This window comes from Helianthus annuus, chromosome 3 (assembly GCF_002127325.2).
Source record: "Helianthus annuus cultivar XRQ/B chromosome 3, HanXRQr2.0-SUNRISE, whole genome shotgun sequence".
NCBI classification, from domain to species: Eukaryota; Viridiplantae; Streptophyta; class Magnoliopsida; order Asterales; family Asteraceae; genus Helianthus; species Helianthus annuus.
The window spans coordinates 113,067,597-113,084,316 of record NC_035435.2 but is presented as its reverse complement, the minus strand read 5'-3'; the positions used below and the strand labels follow the sequence as shown (position 1 = coordinate 113,084,316).

The 16,720-nt window shown below is 40.0% G+C and overlaps 2 protein-coding genes across 3 annotated transcripts; both read left to right on the top strand.

Annotated features, from left to right (window-relative positions):
• Nucleotides 1-3,376: 3,376 nt before the first annotated feature.
• LOC110929387 (serine carboxypeptidase 1) lies at nucleotides 3,377-5,656 on the top strand. Of its 2 annotated transcripts, none has more exons than XR_004889549.1 (8): nucleotides 3,377-3,808; nucleotides 3,875-3,982; nucleotides 4,055-4,326; nucleotides 4,413-4,658; nucleotides 4,735-4,841; nucleotides 4,932-5,027; nucleotides 5,124-5,218; nucleotides 5,298-5,407. XR_004889549.1 is itself a non-coding variant. In XM_022172542.2 (8 exons), exons 1-8 carry the CDS (start codon nucleotides 3,436-3,438, stop codon nucleotides 5,439-5,441), a joined length of 1,452 nt encoding a protein of 483 aa, XP_022028234.1. In that variant the 5' UTR covers nucleotides 3,377-3,435; the 3' UTR covers nucleotides 5,442-5,656. The 2 variants fall into 2 exon arrangements, 1 of the variants encoding a protein (XP_022028234.1); XM_022172542.2 differs by having other exon boundaries at nucleotides 5,113-5,218; nucleotides 5,298-5,656.
• LOC110931819 (formin-like protein 14) lies at nucleotides 5,483-6,202 on the top strand. Its single transcript, XM_022175194.1, has 2 exons — nucleotides 5,483-5,492; nucleotides 5,751-6,202. Exons 1-2 carry the CDS (start codon nucleotides 5,483-5,485, stop codon nucleotides 6,200-6,202), a joined length of 462 nt encoding a protein of 153 aa, XP_022030886.1.
• The last annotated feature ends 10,518 nt before the right edge of the window (nucleotides 6,203-16,720 follow it).

The window sequence follows — 16,720 nt, the reverse complement described above, 5'->3', positions numbered from 1 at the left end:
GTCTCGAGTCGCAACGGGACTCGCAAACGCTGGTCTCGAGTTGTGCTGTTTGTGTGCGAGTGTTGTGGTCTCGAGTCGAGACTAGGGGTTCTCGACTCGCAACCTGTGTCGAGACTAAGCATGTAACAGACTTCCTGGTTTCCATAATTTGCAGCTCAATCAGTTCCGTAATATTAGCAAACATCTTTGGCAGTTTCACAATTCGGATCAAATCACAGTTTATTCAGAAATCAAACTTATTCATATCATCATTATCAAGAACAAACAATCGGATCATCAACAAACATCCTAGTTCCTGTGCACATTAAATCGTCCAAAATAGTAAACTACCTATTCGGATCATCATCATAAATCAGTTACATGTTTTCAATCTATTTGATTTATATAAACCCTACCCAATCATACATGAACCGATTACAAGAACATACAAGAACATCACATTAACAGTTTATACACTATCAATCATATTCACCATGTAGAGCATGCATAACACAATACCATATATAGTACAAACCGACAATAATACACTAACCGGATTAGAAGATGAACAAGAATTAGTCCGAAAACTTCAAAGAATGGAGGTGGGGTGTTCGGCTGCCTCGGTTCCGAGTCGAGAGAGAGAGAGAGTGTGTTCTAGGGTTTGTGTGTGTGCTAGGATGTTTTGCAAGTTGTGAGAATGTTACTAACATTCTAGGTATAATTCGGTTAAGGGAGGGATGGGCCGAACCCAACTTGGGCTGCCCATTCGGTTCAAGCTTAAGGAATGCGGCCCAACCGGGCTTGTGTGCATTGTGCGGTCGAGTGAGTCTTGTGCGGTTCGGTTCATGTAAACACATAAAGCAAAACATTCACGTAACATGTAACATTATCACGAAATCACCAATAGTTCATACAGTTAACACGTAATAAAAGAAACGGTTAAATGCGAGTTGTCACAGGATATGTTCTCACACTTTTGATCCCGTTTCTATATATATATTTTCAAAGTGGAAAATAATAATTTATAGAGTAAATTACGTTTTTGGCCCCTGTGGTTATATCACTTTTACTATATTAGCCCAAAATAGGATTTTTAATATATGTGCCCCCATGGTCTCTATAACTAACTATTTTAGCCCCTGAGTCTAACTCAACCCCAAACTCTGGTTAATTATTAGACACATACATGCACATGATGGATCTTGAACAAAACATCATCATTTGCATCTCTTTCCTTCCCTCTTCACTTTCTCAAAACCCTAGCCCCAAACTTCCTATTTTTTTCTACAACACACACACACACACACCTTATCTTCATTTTCACCACACATAACACACACTTGCGTGTGTAGTTACCAGAGAGAACGAGAGAGAGTGATGAAACCAGTGGAGATTTTGGTATGCACACATCACGAGATTTAAATCGTTGTTCTTGGAAACATTATCGTCGCCAAAGTTGTTGAAGATTTGAGAGTTAGGGTTTCATTTGAAGACGAAGACGATGCTGATGGTGGTCGGGTCAGGTGTGGGTGGTGCGATGGTTGTCGGATTTGGTGGGTCAGCCACTCTTTAACGACATCACCATCTCCCTATGTTCCAGATCTGAATCACCCAGATATTAGTAAATTTTAAAACTGTAACGTAGAATCTGCTATTCTTGAGATTGATTGATTGCTTGTTCGTCCGTCGCTTTGAATTTAGAATTTGTTAATGTTTGATTCAGTTCTGATTGAAGATGATGATGGTTGAAGGTGATGGGTTAGAAGATGATGATGATTGAAACCCTTTTAAAAACCCTTTTCAGGAATAGGTTTTCTTGGGCATATCTATCAAGAAAAAGGGTGAAATTTGATGGGAAACTGGATTGTTACAGAGTGGGATTGAAGAGGGTTTTGAGGAAGAAGATGAGAGAGAAAGGGTTTTGATCAATATGTCGTTGGATACTTGTTGTACTGTGTGTAGTGTTGATTACGCTTTGTTTTCATCCCAAAATTATCTGCAGATGTGAGTTAAAAGAAATCAAGAAGAAGGAGAAATGATAAATTACCATTATACCCATCATGTGCATGTCATGTGTCTAATAATTAACTAGAGTTTGGGGTTGAGTTAGACTCAGGGGCCAAAATAGTTAATTATAGAGACTATGGGGACACATATGTTAAAAAATATTATTTTGGGCTAATATAGTAAAACTAATATAACTACAGGGGCCAAAAACGTAATTTACTATAATTTATATTTATTCAATAAATACAACTAATTTGGGACTCCTAATTTGGCCTTTCTTCTGTTTACTACCTACACTCAAAATTCCGGTTTTCAATAAATACAACAAATTTATATTTATTTGATTTCATTTTACACTTTTGAAACAATATTTTTATTGTTAACATCAACAAGATATCTGAAGGCATCTTGAATATGAAGTAATTTGGTCAAAGTCCAAAGATGGTAGATAGATAGCTGGTGGGTTTCAATAACAAGACCTTGCTTATGACATGACCCTTTCTGATCGGATCCGTTTTGACTCGAACCACTGTTACATAATAATATAATCTAAGGGTGAAGGGAGTGGTTACCTATCATAGGTAAACTCCTAATTCACCCAATCACACATTGGCATGTCAATTCACTAAATAAGTTACCTAATGCTCAAAAACGTTGACGGTGATTTACCTAATGGGGTTTAGGTAAACTATTTTTTTTAAAAAAAGGAAAAAATGTGCGATTGGTTGAGAAGGAATGGACCCCACCACACACCCATCTCTCCCCCCTTCCCTCCCTCTCACCGAATCGGTGAAGGTTCACCGCCCCACTTCATTACCGATCGGTAAACACGGACAGCGACGGTGTTACCGATCGGTAAACACGGACGGCGACGGTGTTACCGATCGGTAAACCGTGATACCGACGTGTTTACCGCCCCACTCCGCTCACCCTAACATACAAAGATATATATATACAAACACATACATAAACATAAAAACACAAATGAGATACATTCATATTTGCATATACATACCAATGCATAACACCATAATCCATTGTCTTAAGCCGGGCTCAGGCTCTCTTAAGTTATACGAGTCAAATTCGAGTTTAGGTTACATAACTTATTTTATTTCATACTTTTAATTTTACATTTAAAAAGTTCAAAGAATATTTGGTAGTTGGTTGTAGCTAACAGCCTAATACAAATACTTCAATATTTAAACTTCTAGTTGCACCAAATAAAATTTAATATGTTAAATATGTAAATATAAAACCAGCATCCTTGTATCAAGCTTATGTTGTTATCCTTCATTTTTCAAAAACTTAAACATAGGTTGTCCCTCAAAAAAACTGTAATTGCAACAAGAACAACATCGTTAGTCGTCGTTACCTCCCACAATGTACGTTCAAATGTATATATAAATGTAGCTGTATCATCTAAACAACAGGATAACATACCTATAATCAATGAAGATTGCATTTCACTTGTGTCTTCATTTCAGTCTACTTGTTTTCGTGTCTTGCTACGGCAGTGATGGATATGACCCTCTTCAAACTGCTTTAAAGATCCAACGTTCTAGAAGATCAGTATTGAATCATTTAGGTAATGAAGATCACTTAGCCGAGCATTCAAACTCACCAGTCTACATGGGCCCACAAGATGGGTTGAAGGATCTCAACAAGATATCCAATTTGCCAGGTCAGCCAGCCGGAACAGACTTTGACCAGTACTCAGGGTATGTGACCGTTGACCCGAACCATGGGAGAGCATTGTTTTACTATCTTGCAGAATCACCTGTCAACTCTTCCATTAATCCACTTGTACTCTGGCTCAATGGAGGTAACACTTTATTGACTTTGAGGTTATTTGTGTTCACGAACTACATAATGATAAGAATCATTGCAGGGCCGGGCTGCTCTTCGTTTGGAAACGGGGCCATGAAGGAACTTGGACCTTTTCGAGTTAATCCTGATAATACAACACTGTCACGGAATAAATATGCATGGAACAACGGTAGGACTTGTATATATTTTTATAAAAACAATAATAGAACATGTTTAAAATTAGAGATTATAACCTTTGCAGTTGCAAATGTCCTTTTCTTGGAATCCCCGGCTGGAGTTGGATTTTCTTACTCCAACACGTCTTCCGATTATATAACCAACGACGTACAAACCGCAAAAGATTCGTATACGTTTTTAGTTAACTGGTTAGAAAGATTCCCAGAATACAAATCTAGAGATTTTTACATCACGGGAGAAAGCTATGCAGGGCATTATATACCTCAACTTGCACAGTTAATTCTTCAAAACGACAAGATCACCAATCAAACTGTCATCAATCTTAAAGGAATTGCTGTAAGTATTGGAATTACTAGTAACTTTAAACTGTTTGTTGATACTAGAAAGAAGAATGAACATGTTCATGTTATGTTGTGCTTCAGCTCGGAAATGCATATGTTGATGAGGAAACGGAAATGACAGGAATGTTTGATTATTTGTGGACACACGCGATCATTTCTGATGAAATCCACGAAGGAATCATTTCCAACTGCAACTTTTCCGAGGGTGCAACCATAACAGATGCATGTAACGACTATCAAAATCAGGCATACGTTACTATGAGCAACATCTTTTCATATGACATCTATACCCCTTTATGCTCACCATTCAGCAATAGCACCCCATCGGTAAGATCTGATCTAAATGCACATATTTGGATAGATATCTTTTCATTGAAGTATGACATTTTTTTAATTGATACAGATATCAGGATTCGATCCATGCACTGACAGTTATATTCTAGGATACCTGAACACTCCTGTCGTGCAACAGTCGCTTCACGCAAAACCGGTTCAATGGGAATCTTGCAAGTAATACTAACCTTTGATCTTGTTTTGAAAAGTTTGAGACCAGGTATAGATACCCATCATCTAGCTTAAATATCTTGTCTTTAAATGCAGTGACTTCATCTTTTTAAACTGGAAGGACATGCCTTTTACAGTGTTGCCTGTGATTCAGGATCTAATGGCCCGTGGAATCCGGGTTTGGATCTACAGGTAAGTTAATTAACAATATGTGTGTGTGTGTGTACACTTGACCGATTATAGCATAACAAAAAAAAGACGACTTACAAAATTGCAGTGGAGATACAGATGGGAATGTACCAGTGACAACAAGTAGGTATTCTATACACAAACTAAAAACGTCAGTGAGGACACCATGGTACCCATGGGTGTACAAGGGAGAGGTAGAAAGTCTTCTTTTCATTCCGAATTTAGAATATTACTTAACTAAATGATATATTGAAAATAAATTATGTTGCTTAGGTTGGTGGATATGTTGTGGGATATGAAAATCTAACATTTGTGACGGTAAGAGGAGCTGGACATTTCGTTCCAAGCTACCAACCAGGGCGTGCTCTAGCAGTCTTCACTTCCTTCTTGGAGGGAAAGCTTCCTACCAATCGCTAACTAAAACTTTAAGACTAGCATGTTTAGATTGATCCTCAAACATGGGTCCAAGTTATAACTTTTGTTGTGTTGTTTTCGTCTTCTAGTTGGTATCCATGTTACATGTGCAACAATTACAATATGCCATGAAAAGATTGACGTAAGTTGGTAACCAGAAGGTCATTTGAATTCTTAGGCATACCAACAAGTAAATGGTAGTATAAAATTTGGATCTATATGGCCGCTAGCACTCGAAATTGAATGCAACAATCATCTACTTAACATGTAGTAATTATAATTTTTGTTAATTTAACAGTTTTTTTTATACAGTAACCTTCACCAACCACCGCTGTCGTCACCACTCGCCAATTCCGGTACACCGTTCACCGTCGACCACCATCGCCACCACCCACCATCACCACCACCCGCCAGCATCATCGACCACCACTGTCGTTGCCGACCACCGACCGCCGCCACAGACACCTGCCACCTTCACCAACCACCAGTTCCACCGTCGACCAACACCACCACCACCCCAATCCACCGTCGGCACCCCTCGCCACTGCCGACCACAGCCACCCGACGCCACCGCTACCACCCTCCGCCATCGACTACTGCCACCACCGGCCACCACCCATCGTTGTCGGCGCCACCACCCGCCACCGCTACCCACCGCCACCACCCTCTACCGCCACATCGCCAATTTTATTCTTTCGTCTTTCTTCCTCTTCCCGCCTACCAAACAAGACAAGGAAATGATTCATTCTATTCCCACATGGTAATCAAACAAGACTATGGAATGGTAATGATCTATTTCATTCTTTTGTCCATTCCATTACCTCTTCCACTCCATTAACCCATACCAAACACACCCTAATTGTATAAACATAATTGTAAGAAACTAACATCAAATCAAATAAAGAATACATTCCAACTATATATCAAAACTTCTGGGATTAAAATTCAACTCGACAATTCAACTATATTTTCCTACACCTACATGAGATCTAGCGAGAAGTGTAAAGCTTGTGTGTTCACACATCACAATTAATTCACACATTTTTCACTATTTGCGATTGTCACACCCCAACCGATGACGGAAACATCGGGGCATGGCACTGAGCGAAACAGATTGTTCAAGAGAAATTCCATAACAACTACATTACCAGATAGTTAATATTATGTCCCATACCATAACCCATCAAGCAAATTAAGTTATTACAGACAGCGATATCTCATAAACAAATAACATGTTCCGACAACTCAGATTTAAATAAATTATTCGTTTGTTTCTAGACTCTTCCTAACTTGATTCCACATAGCAAGCATCCTAGCAGATAGCATCCTAAACACCTGTCACATACGTTAAAATAAGATCAATACACATAGTGTAAAGGTGAGCATACAAGTTTGATAATAATAATAGAGTTCGAAATAGTTTACGCGTAACCAACATGTAACATGTATAATGTGAAGGCAAGTAGGTTATCGACGGAGAAATATGCACAGACGTGACTGCGAGTTGTAGAATGCGCAACACATATCCCCACTGGGACACGTGAAGTAAAGCCCTTAACAACCCCTGTCCACGACAGGTGCTGAGTCCAAACTATAGTACTATCGTTGCTAAGGTGTCAGGCAACAATCACTGTGTTAACATAACATACAAGCATTCATCGAATAACACGTAGCATGCAATAACGGTTAGCGTATAAATAGTGTTTGCATTGTGTGATTGATGTGATTTGAATATAGATAACGTATGTAACACCCAACAGGTGCGTAAAGCAAAAAGGGACCGAGTATACTCACAGATTGTGTTTAACAAGTAAACACGCTCTTGGATTGAAGGGAGCGCTGAGAGAGATTAGACTGAACAGTTAACGATAGCATAAATGATGAGCGGCGCGTAAAACGGTGCAAAAGTGGTAAGTGTCGGATGGTAATCCGATCGGATGGCAATCCGATCGGATGGCCAGTCGATCAGATGTCAATCCGTTTGGATGGTCATCCGATCGGATGGCCATTCGGTTGGATTGACATCTTGTTTGGTAAGGATGTGTTTGTGTATGATGGCTTTGAAGTTTTCGTTGTAGCATTTTGAAAATAGAGAAGTATCTCTACCCTTCAGGTCGGTCGATCGAACGGAGGCTCGATCGGATGGCGATCCGATTAGTAGGAAACTTAGTGAGAACAAGTTCACAGCATGATTGTCACTCGATCAGATAGTAATCCGATCGTGTGGCAGTCCGTTGGTTATTGAACATGTTGAAAATTGTTTAAGTGTTGAAGTCCCAAACGTCACATGGGCGGATGGTCGTTCGATCGGATGGCAATCCGATCGGACGGCAATCCGTTCAACGTTCAGTCCTTTGAATAATTAAATAAAAAGTTTAAGTGTGGAACCAAGTGTAAGCCGATCGGATGGCCGTTCGATCGGATGGCAATCCGATCGGACGGCAATCCGTCCCAACGACCTGATCGTCTTTGACACTTGATTGTTTTGAAAGTTTTGCAGTTTTGATCGAGACGATGTGATATCGTGCTAAACAATAGAAACCTTGTAGGTCCAACTAGCGGAGGATTTAGTCGCCTAATCCTTGTATACGAACAAACCCGGTTGTGCGGAATCCAACCGGGAAAGCAAACTGAGATCAAGACACAACAACAAACAATGATTCAACGTTTGAAATCTGAACTGTATTAACACTCGAAAGTTTGTTTACAACGATTAGATAAGATATGCACTCAAACTTTCTCAGTTATCTCTCTCAGTTCTCGCGTGTGTTTATCTTCTGCTGTGTCTCCCGTTTTTGTTCTTTATGTCTTCTGTCTTCAGACTGCTGCTATATATAGGAACATGGTTGACGGAAGATCATACTGGGACGAAACATATCGACGAAACACAGGCAGCCGACGAAAGTCCACAACCGACGAAAGACTCATGGCGAAAGACATGGTCTTTCGTCATTCACATGTGCAGGTTATTCGTCATCCTCATGTGCAGGTTTTTCGTCATGCAGGCTGGACTGGGAATTTCGTCAATAGCATAAGCAGGTTTTTCGTCATGTATGCATAGCAGGTTATTCGTCGCTTATCATGTGCAGGTGTTTCGTCATGGATTGGTTAGGTCTTTCGTCATGCAAGACAGCAGGAAATAGATATATCTGCAACAGCAGATCATCAACTTTCACTGAGACTTGATGGAGGAAATCAAGTCTTGGTCTTCAACTCGTAGCGGTGTCGAACCGAACGAGCCGCGTCCATATAATATGCATCAACAAACTCCCCCTTGGATGCTGCTTGTGAGGGTTCGTCTTCCATGTCAATCATGTCGGAGGATCTTCAAAGTCTTCACGCGTCGTAAGTAGAAAGTGTATCAACAAACTCCCCCTTTCATTTAGGAAGTGTGTTAACAAACTCCCCCTTAAAATAAACTCCATTTTCAGCACTTAGATCCTTGAGGTGTTGATGATAGGTCAGCGACAACTCGATCATCCTTTATCTTTTAAGTGCCTCCACGTCGTGTCTTCATTCCTAAGCTAGTCTTCTAACACATTCGCATCTGCACATACAAGAAAGCTAAACGCGTAATGAGAACAACTGCTTGGAATATAGTTAACATAAACAAACGACACACATGTGACCAGTTCTCAATCAACTACCGTCCGACAGTTTGAAAGTTTAACGTATTTTTCACTTTTAGTTTTTAACTTTCAAAAACTTGAAAATTTCGACCGTTTATGAAGAATCAATTGTTTTGGTTTCGATCAGATTTCAGGTAACGAAGACTCGAGTTCCAACATCGGTTAATCAAAAATAAGATAGAAATAAAATCTTTTTGGTTTTTTTAAATTTTATATTAAAACACACCTAAAATCTTTTTGGTATTTTTGAATATTTGAAATGTAAAGACAGAAAGCAGTAAATAAATATAAACAGAGATGCAGAAACTGAAAGCATTAAATAAATATTTACAAACAATCTTTTTGCGAGTTTCGAGGGTAAGAGAATCATATCAGTGTACGGTCACGCCAAAACGCTCTTGTTGTTCAATTAGTTAATATTTAGATAAGCATCCTATAACGATTATCGGTATTGTTGTCCACTTAAGCTCAACTTATCAGATGTAATCATGGCGAGGGGATACGATTAGTGTATGATTTATACTTACCGACCGGTGTTCATCCACATACGACACATTCCTGTATCAAGGTATGCACGAGGGTTCATCTTACTAGTGAGTATACCATTTATCATCTGTTTTGATGTATATGAAAATGTGAGATACTCACTTATTTTTGGATTGAAAACAAGCCCTATGTGATAGAATCATTTATTGATGAGGAACTTGATTTTCAGATGCATGAGGGCACAGGAGCAAGTTCGTGAACAGGTCAGTACAAACGTACAGCAAAGAGACGAACTTGACTCCCGGATAAATGTGATATATTATCACTTATTTTTGAGACATGTGATTGTTGATCACTTATTGAGGTCGTATGCAATATGTACACGTATGTATGGTATCATGGAAGATCTAGACTTCGTCCCCGTTATATTTTGGTAAAAGAAACAACCATGATACCCAGATGATAAATAGCACAAAAACCACATATCTCAGAACCTTGGCAATCTATCAAACGAAATTTCGGTACCAAGACCATATGCCAATGAGCGGTTCCCACACAGTCTTCAGTCGATTTAGGTTTATATCACCCTGCACACTTTAAAATGATTGTGAGCCTACCGATACATCTTATATAGAGTTGCTTATTGTTTTTCATTAAAGTTTAAAGAAGTTTGGACAGACCACTGATGTGCTATCATTTTTCTATTTTGCTCGCCAGGAAACTCATTTTTGTTTTTCTATTGTTGTGTTTTTGAAATTTTTCGATGTTTTTGGATTTTTAAAATTTGGATTTACTCCCCCTAAAATGTAAAAACTATGATAAGTTTAAAAACACAAAGATATTTACAAAAACGATTTTCTGATGTTGGTTTTAGTCTTGCTTGACCTTAATGCCGTTTACCAGTAATAAAAAGTCAAATCGTGATTTGTCAAATGCTTTGGTAAAAAGGTCGGCACGTTGGTCATCGGTGTGGACCTTAACAACATCGATTAGTCTTTTATCAAAGCAATCACGTATGAAGTGATATTTGATTTCGATGTGTTTGGTCTTTGAATGCTGCACAGGATTTGTAGTGATCTGTAAGGCAGCCGAATTATTAACGAAAATAGGAGTAGTTAGGAATTCAAAACCGTAGTCGCGCATTTGTTGTTGGATCCACAGGACTTGGGAGCAACAACTTGAGGCAGCAATGTATTCAGCTTCGCATGTCGATGTAGCGACACAAGTCTGCTTCTTGCACTGCCATGTGACTAGGCGATTTCCTAAAACTGACATCCAGTCATTGTGGATTTGCCGTCGATTTTGCATCCGCCAAAATCAGAATCACTGAACGCGATCAAGTCAAAGCTATCATCCCTAGGGTACCATAGACCGGTGTCTGGGCATCCCTTCAAATAGCGAAAAATCCTTTTCACAGGTGCAAGATGTGAGGCATACGGGTTAACTTGATATCTGGTAACCAGGCACGTTGGATACATTATGTCTGGTCTTGATGCTGTGAAGTACATAAGGGATCCGATCATAGCGCGGTAGTGGGGTACCAATGGGCGATGTGTCGGACATCTGAAATCGGCTCAGGATGTCATTGACATACTTAGTCTGATGGATGAATATCCCAGACTTCGTTTGTTGCACTTGTAAGCCCAAAAAGAAAGTCATCTCCCCCATAGCGCTCATTTCAAATTTCTCCTGCATAACACGCTCGAAATTCCTACACAAAACATCGTTAGTAGAACCAAATATAATATCATCTACGTATACATGTACCAATAGAAGATCTCCATCCTGTTCTTTGATGAAAAGAGTGCAATCGATCAGACCTCTTCGAAATCCATTCTCCAGCAGATAATTAGATAAGGTTGCATACCAAGCTCGCGGTGCTTGATGTAGACCATAGAGAGCTTTGTTCAGCAACCAAACCCGATCAGGGTGAATAGGATTTTCAAAACCCGGAGGCTGTTCGACATACACCTATTCTTCAACCACACCATGTAAGAATGCACTTTTCACGTCCATTTGGTAGACCTTGAATCCCTTGAAGGACGCATAGGCTAGAAAGATTCGAATTGCTTCAAGACGTGCAACAGGTGCATAAACTTCGTTGTAGTCGATCCCTTCAATCTGACAAAAACCTTGAACGACTAATCTTGCTTTGTTTCGAATAACTACTCCACGGTCATCATTTTTGCACTTATAAACCTAACGGGTACCAATCTTCTTGTAATCATCAGGTTTATCAACGAGTTTCCAGACACCTAGCTTCTGGAATTGCTGCAGTTCTTCCTGCATAGCTTCAACCCAAGAACTATCTTTCAAAGCTTCTTTCCAAGATTTTGGTTCTTCTTGTGATACATAACACGCGAAGGGCCAATCGTTTTGTTGACCAGATTCTCGAATCGCCGCATACAAGCCTGCATTGTTGTTGTTTCGCAACTGATTTCTTGTTTGTACGCCACTTTGTACATTTCTAATGATGTTTTGTTGAGGATGGTGATGTGTGCAAAATGCAACATATAAATTACATCAATTGTGGCATAAAACTAACCCTTTTTTAGTACTAATGTTGGAAAAAGTGTGCTTTTGTCTTCCTTTTGTATTTTCAGGATTAAATGAGCTCAAATGAACGAAAGAAGCAAAAAGGCAGCTAAATCTAACATAAATACAAGAAAAGGAATAAACGTGGTATGCCCGACCCCTCGACAGCATCCTCCCAAGCAAAAAACAGAAGGCTGAACATGCCCCGTGCTCAATGAGCACGAGGGCGTGCCCAAGTGTCTGCAGAAAAGACAAAGTTGTAGAAGCTTCTATCACCCACCACGGGGGCGTGCCCAGTGGACACGGGGCCATGTTCAACTCTAAGATTCGCAGAATCTAGGGAAATCTTGATAGTACAGATACGCTTCTGCACAAGGGGTCGTGTCCAGCGGACACGGGGGCGTGGTCAACTAATGCAGACAAACTGCAATTAATGAAGAAAGAGAAGATGGGTGGACACAGGGCCGTGCCCAATGGACACGGGGCCGTGTCCGGGCTTCTGTGTAGGCTATAAATAGGGGTGCTTGGCTCACTTGCAAATCATCACTTGGTAAACCACCTCTCTCACACTTCACCCACACTCCACCACCACCACAACACCATCATCCACCATCATCATCCATCATCCATCATAGAGTGTGTGTAGTAGTCTCGGGATCCAAAATTGATCGTAAGAGTTCCTGACAATCAAAGGCCATGTTTGCCTAAGTCTCTTACATCACTTGGTGAAGACAAGCATTTAGTGTAATACTTTTTATTTTTAATCTTTTCGCACTTTTTATTTGGTTATGTATTAATGACTTTAATAACTAGTTTCTTATGTTGAAGGTGAGTCTTCCTTATCATTTGTCCGTGGTGTCTTGGCGTTATTTTACTGTCTATATAAAATAAAAGATTTACACCATTCATATCTCCACGGTCTATATGGAGATATGTTGGCTACCTGGTCGGGGGTTAAGGAAATGGTTTGGTAAGAGTCTTGCCTTGTTCAGTCTATAGATCCTGCAAGGACCTGGGTCAAGCTTAGTAGGATCTCCTTCAATACCCACTGGTATTGGATGGCGGGGGTCCGAATTTCTTGATCCCCTCATATGTAAACTACTATTAATATATTAACTCGGCTACTTAGGAGTGTATCCCTGCTGACTCAGACTACTTAGCCGAGGGTGACGTCACCTTCAAAAGAGGGGCCTACCACATTACGCATTAATAATTTAATTAATTATCTTTCAATAATCCAACCCTTTAGGATTGTATCCTTGCTGATTCAAACTACTGGGTTGAGGGTAACGTCACCTTCAAAAGAGGGGCCTACTACAATAACTAAGATAATCTCTTAAAAAGTGCAAAAGTGCGGAAATAATCAAAGGTTACACTAAAGGCGAGTCGGATCCAAGTGATTCATCTTGTCTATCTGTTTTTTATTTTATTTTTATTTTCAGCATTTTAGTTTTTATTTTCTAGTTTAAAACCTTTTTCTAAATTTTTGATTTGATTAGACGTTGAGGATAAACCGGTATTAAAAGCTCTTGTGTCCTTGGACGACATCGGTATCTTACCAACACTATACTACGCTCACGATGGGTGCACTTGCCCATATGTGTGTTTGGTGTTAGTAAATATCGTGTTTTATAAATTTAAAACTTGACTAAAGTGGTTAAAAAAGGGCTAAATATATACATAAAAACCTATACCACCACACGCACATCAATGGGTATTATGAATTCTTGTTTCTGGATTATCTGGAATTGGAATGTTTGTACCCAGATTGTTAAGATTAAGATCAACAACCAAGTCAATACCCTGAACTGTCGAAGAGGATGATGCAGTAGCTTCAGCTATTTTGGGGGCGTCCACTGGAGGTGTGGCCTCTGAAGTACCATGAACAGCTTCTTGGTCTGCATCGAGAAATTCATCATCCTCTGAAGATTCGATCATTTCATTAGCATCCTGAAAATCCTCATTGTCGAGAGTATTATTGTTCACTGAAGATGGTTCTGGATTGTTGACAATAATTGGACGAACCAACGGTGAACCTGTTGCGTTGTCACTCTCGAAAAACATCTTTGCCGCAACACTTTCTTCGACTTCTTGAATATTGATCGAATTGAAAAAGTCATCGTACTCAAACATCCAAGGCTGACCAGGACATTTGACTGGCAATGTGTGCCTTTGTACTCTGACTTCAGACCATTCCTGTCACACCCCCAAAATACCACTTGCGGAAACACCGCAGGGCGTGTGACGTACCGGGATCTTAGCCACCAATCACATCGAACTCATAAATATATTTAAATAAAACTTTCATTCATTAACATAAAGTGTTACAAAACGTTACATATAATTCATTGTACACAGTGGAAGCAAAACTCATTTGTTACGTAAACCATTAAACTTGTGTTGCGATTCCATGTATCTCGACCCATGACCACTCCAGCCTTCCAGACAGTAAGTTCCAATGATACAACCCTATAGACCTGCAAGCATGCAGACAAGTGTGTCAGACGACGCTGGTGAGTTCAAAGTTTTGTTAACGCGTTTAGTTACCAGTTACCAGATTAAAACGTTTCACAGATTCATTGTTGTTAATCACATGCTTACCGCCGATGGCTCTAGATTATTTGCCCTAAACCCCATTGCCTCTATCAAAGCAATGGTCAAGATAGGGGTCATTAGCTCACTCCCGACCTCCTCGGTGCGGTGTGAGGGTGCCAAACCTAAATAGCGCTATTAACTAATACCCCGTTGCCTTACAAGCAACAATCGGTAGGAGGGACTTGAGTGATAGATATAGACGTGTATTAACCAACAACCCAAGTTTAACATTCCAGTCAAACCCATTACCCGACATTCCTCCCCGGAACGTTTACCAGATGTCCCTCCCCGGGATGCATGCTTGGAAAAAGAGCAGTGAACTCACCTTAGATTTGCTCGGTAAGACTAATTACTTGTTTAAAGTTGGTCAACCAAATCCTAATATGGTTACCATGTGACAGTTAGTTTTGTGTACACATAAATCACGTATCACATTATACAAGTAGTGAACAAGTATAGCACATATCATCATACATGTCATACCAGTCAACCATGCTACTCATTAGTCCATCATACATTCACATAACAGATGTTTGTGCCTCATACATGTTTGCATTGCAAGTTGTTCACGTAGTCACATAAGAGGATTACCACATAACAGATACATCACACTCCTGGGCCATCTACTATTCATCGATAAATCATACAACACATCATGCATTCTAGGGCATCATATCATTCATCAGTTAGCCATACAACATAACAACAACATAACCAATTCAACTCATCAGTCCTATACTTGTGCGATCAGTGTTTAGTTGTGCGACCCAACATAATTTGTGCGAATGAGCTCAAGTTGTGCACCAGTTATATTGTTCGTGGGCCTGTGTGAGAGTGGCCCAATGAGAAGTCCAGCCCAATCACTCAACTTGTGCGACTGGACTACTCTTGTGCGACCGGACCATGCTTGTGCGATTGGGTCTTGTTGTGCGACCCGTGCCAGCCCGTTGAACTTGTGCGACTCGTGTGTGTGTGGGTTTGTGGTTTGTGCGATCCAATCCAACCACCCAACCCAATTGCATACCACCCCAAAGACTTGTGCGATTGACTCAAGGTTGTGCGATTCTCTTGTTTGCACGGTGTCAGTTACAAGATAGCATGATTTATGGCAATTTCCATAACCACCCTCCCATTTGCTTGATTATTCAACTTTCCAAACTTTCATGAAACCTCTAATTATCATTACTTCCTTAACAAGGTTACAACCAATCATTCATTTAGATCAAATCATCATGATAACTTCTAGAACGAATTACCAGTTTATCGCACAATAATATGCTATCAACTAATTCAGATCATAACCTAAATCATCGAGCAATCATGAAATCAAGTTAATCAAGTTTCCTATGAACATCGTGCACGCTTATCTAATAATATACCAAAAACCGTCGGACCCTAAATGCATACCAAGACCATCAGCCAACCATCGAGCCACAACGATTTTTATGTAATATCATTCCCTATTAATTCAGATCACAATCCAGTTTACCATGCATACGATTAGAGTCATAAATATTAATCCATTTTAACAGTCAAAGCACCACACACAGAATCCTATATCACCTTGTTCATCGTTCATGCACATAAAGGAACCTTATGCGATACAAATCCAAAGCAATTTCAAAGAGAGCAATCACAAACAGTCAATAGGAATCAGATTAACACATGGTAAACATACTAACCGAGTTACAAGAGGAAGGGTAGCGTGCCAAAACCGAGGAGAAGGCTTCGATCTTGAGAGGGGCTGCCGTCGTTTGTCTAGAAGGGGAGTTTAGGGTTTGCAACGGTTTGGAAAAGGATTATGTGAATGCCTCATGTATGCTTACTTACAAAAGAAATAGAGGGGGATGGGCCGAATTTGGTTTGGGCCGAGAATAGTCATGCCAAAAGCCCAAGAGTCACGAGGATACGAAGGTGTGCGATTGGAATAGAGATGTGCGGTTCGAAACTTCACACGACCCATATACACGACCCAATGCCAAGCACCAATAATCATTACAACCACCCACAACAGTCCAGGGATGATGGGTAGGTGTC

Excerpts from the sequence above, each read along its gene's own strand:
- LOC110929387 (XM_022172542.2), top strand. The coding sequence starts at position 3,436 with ATGAAGATTGCATTTCACTTGTGTCTTCATTTCAGTCTACTTGTTTTC. Across the intron at positions 3,809-3,874 it reads TGTACTCTGGCTCAATGGAG|GGCCGGGCTGCTCTTCGTTT; the intron begins GTAACACTTTAT and ends GAATCATTGCAG. Across the intron at positions 3,983-4,054 it reads TAAATATGCATGGAACAACG|TTGCAAATGTCCTTTTCTTG; the intron begins GTAGGACTTGTA and ends TAACCTTTGCAG.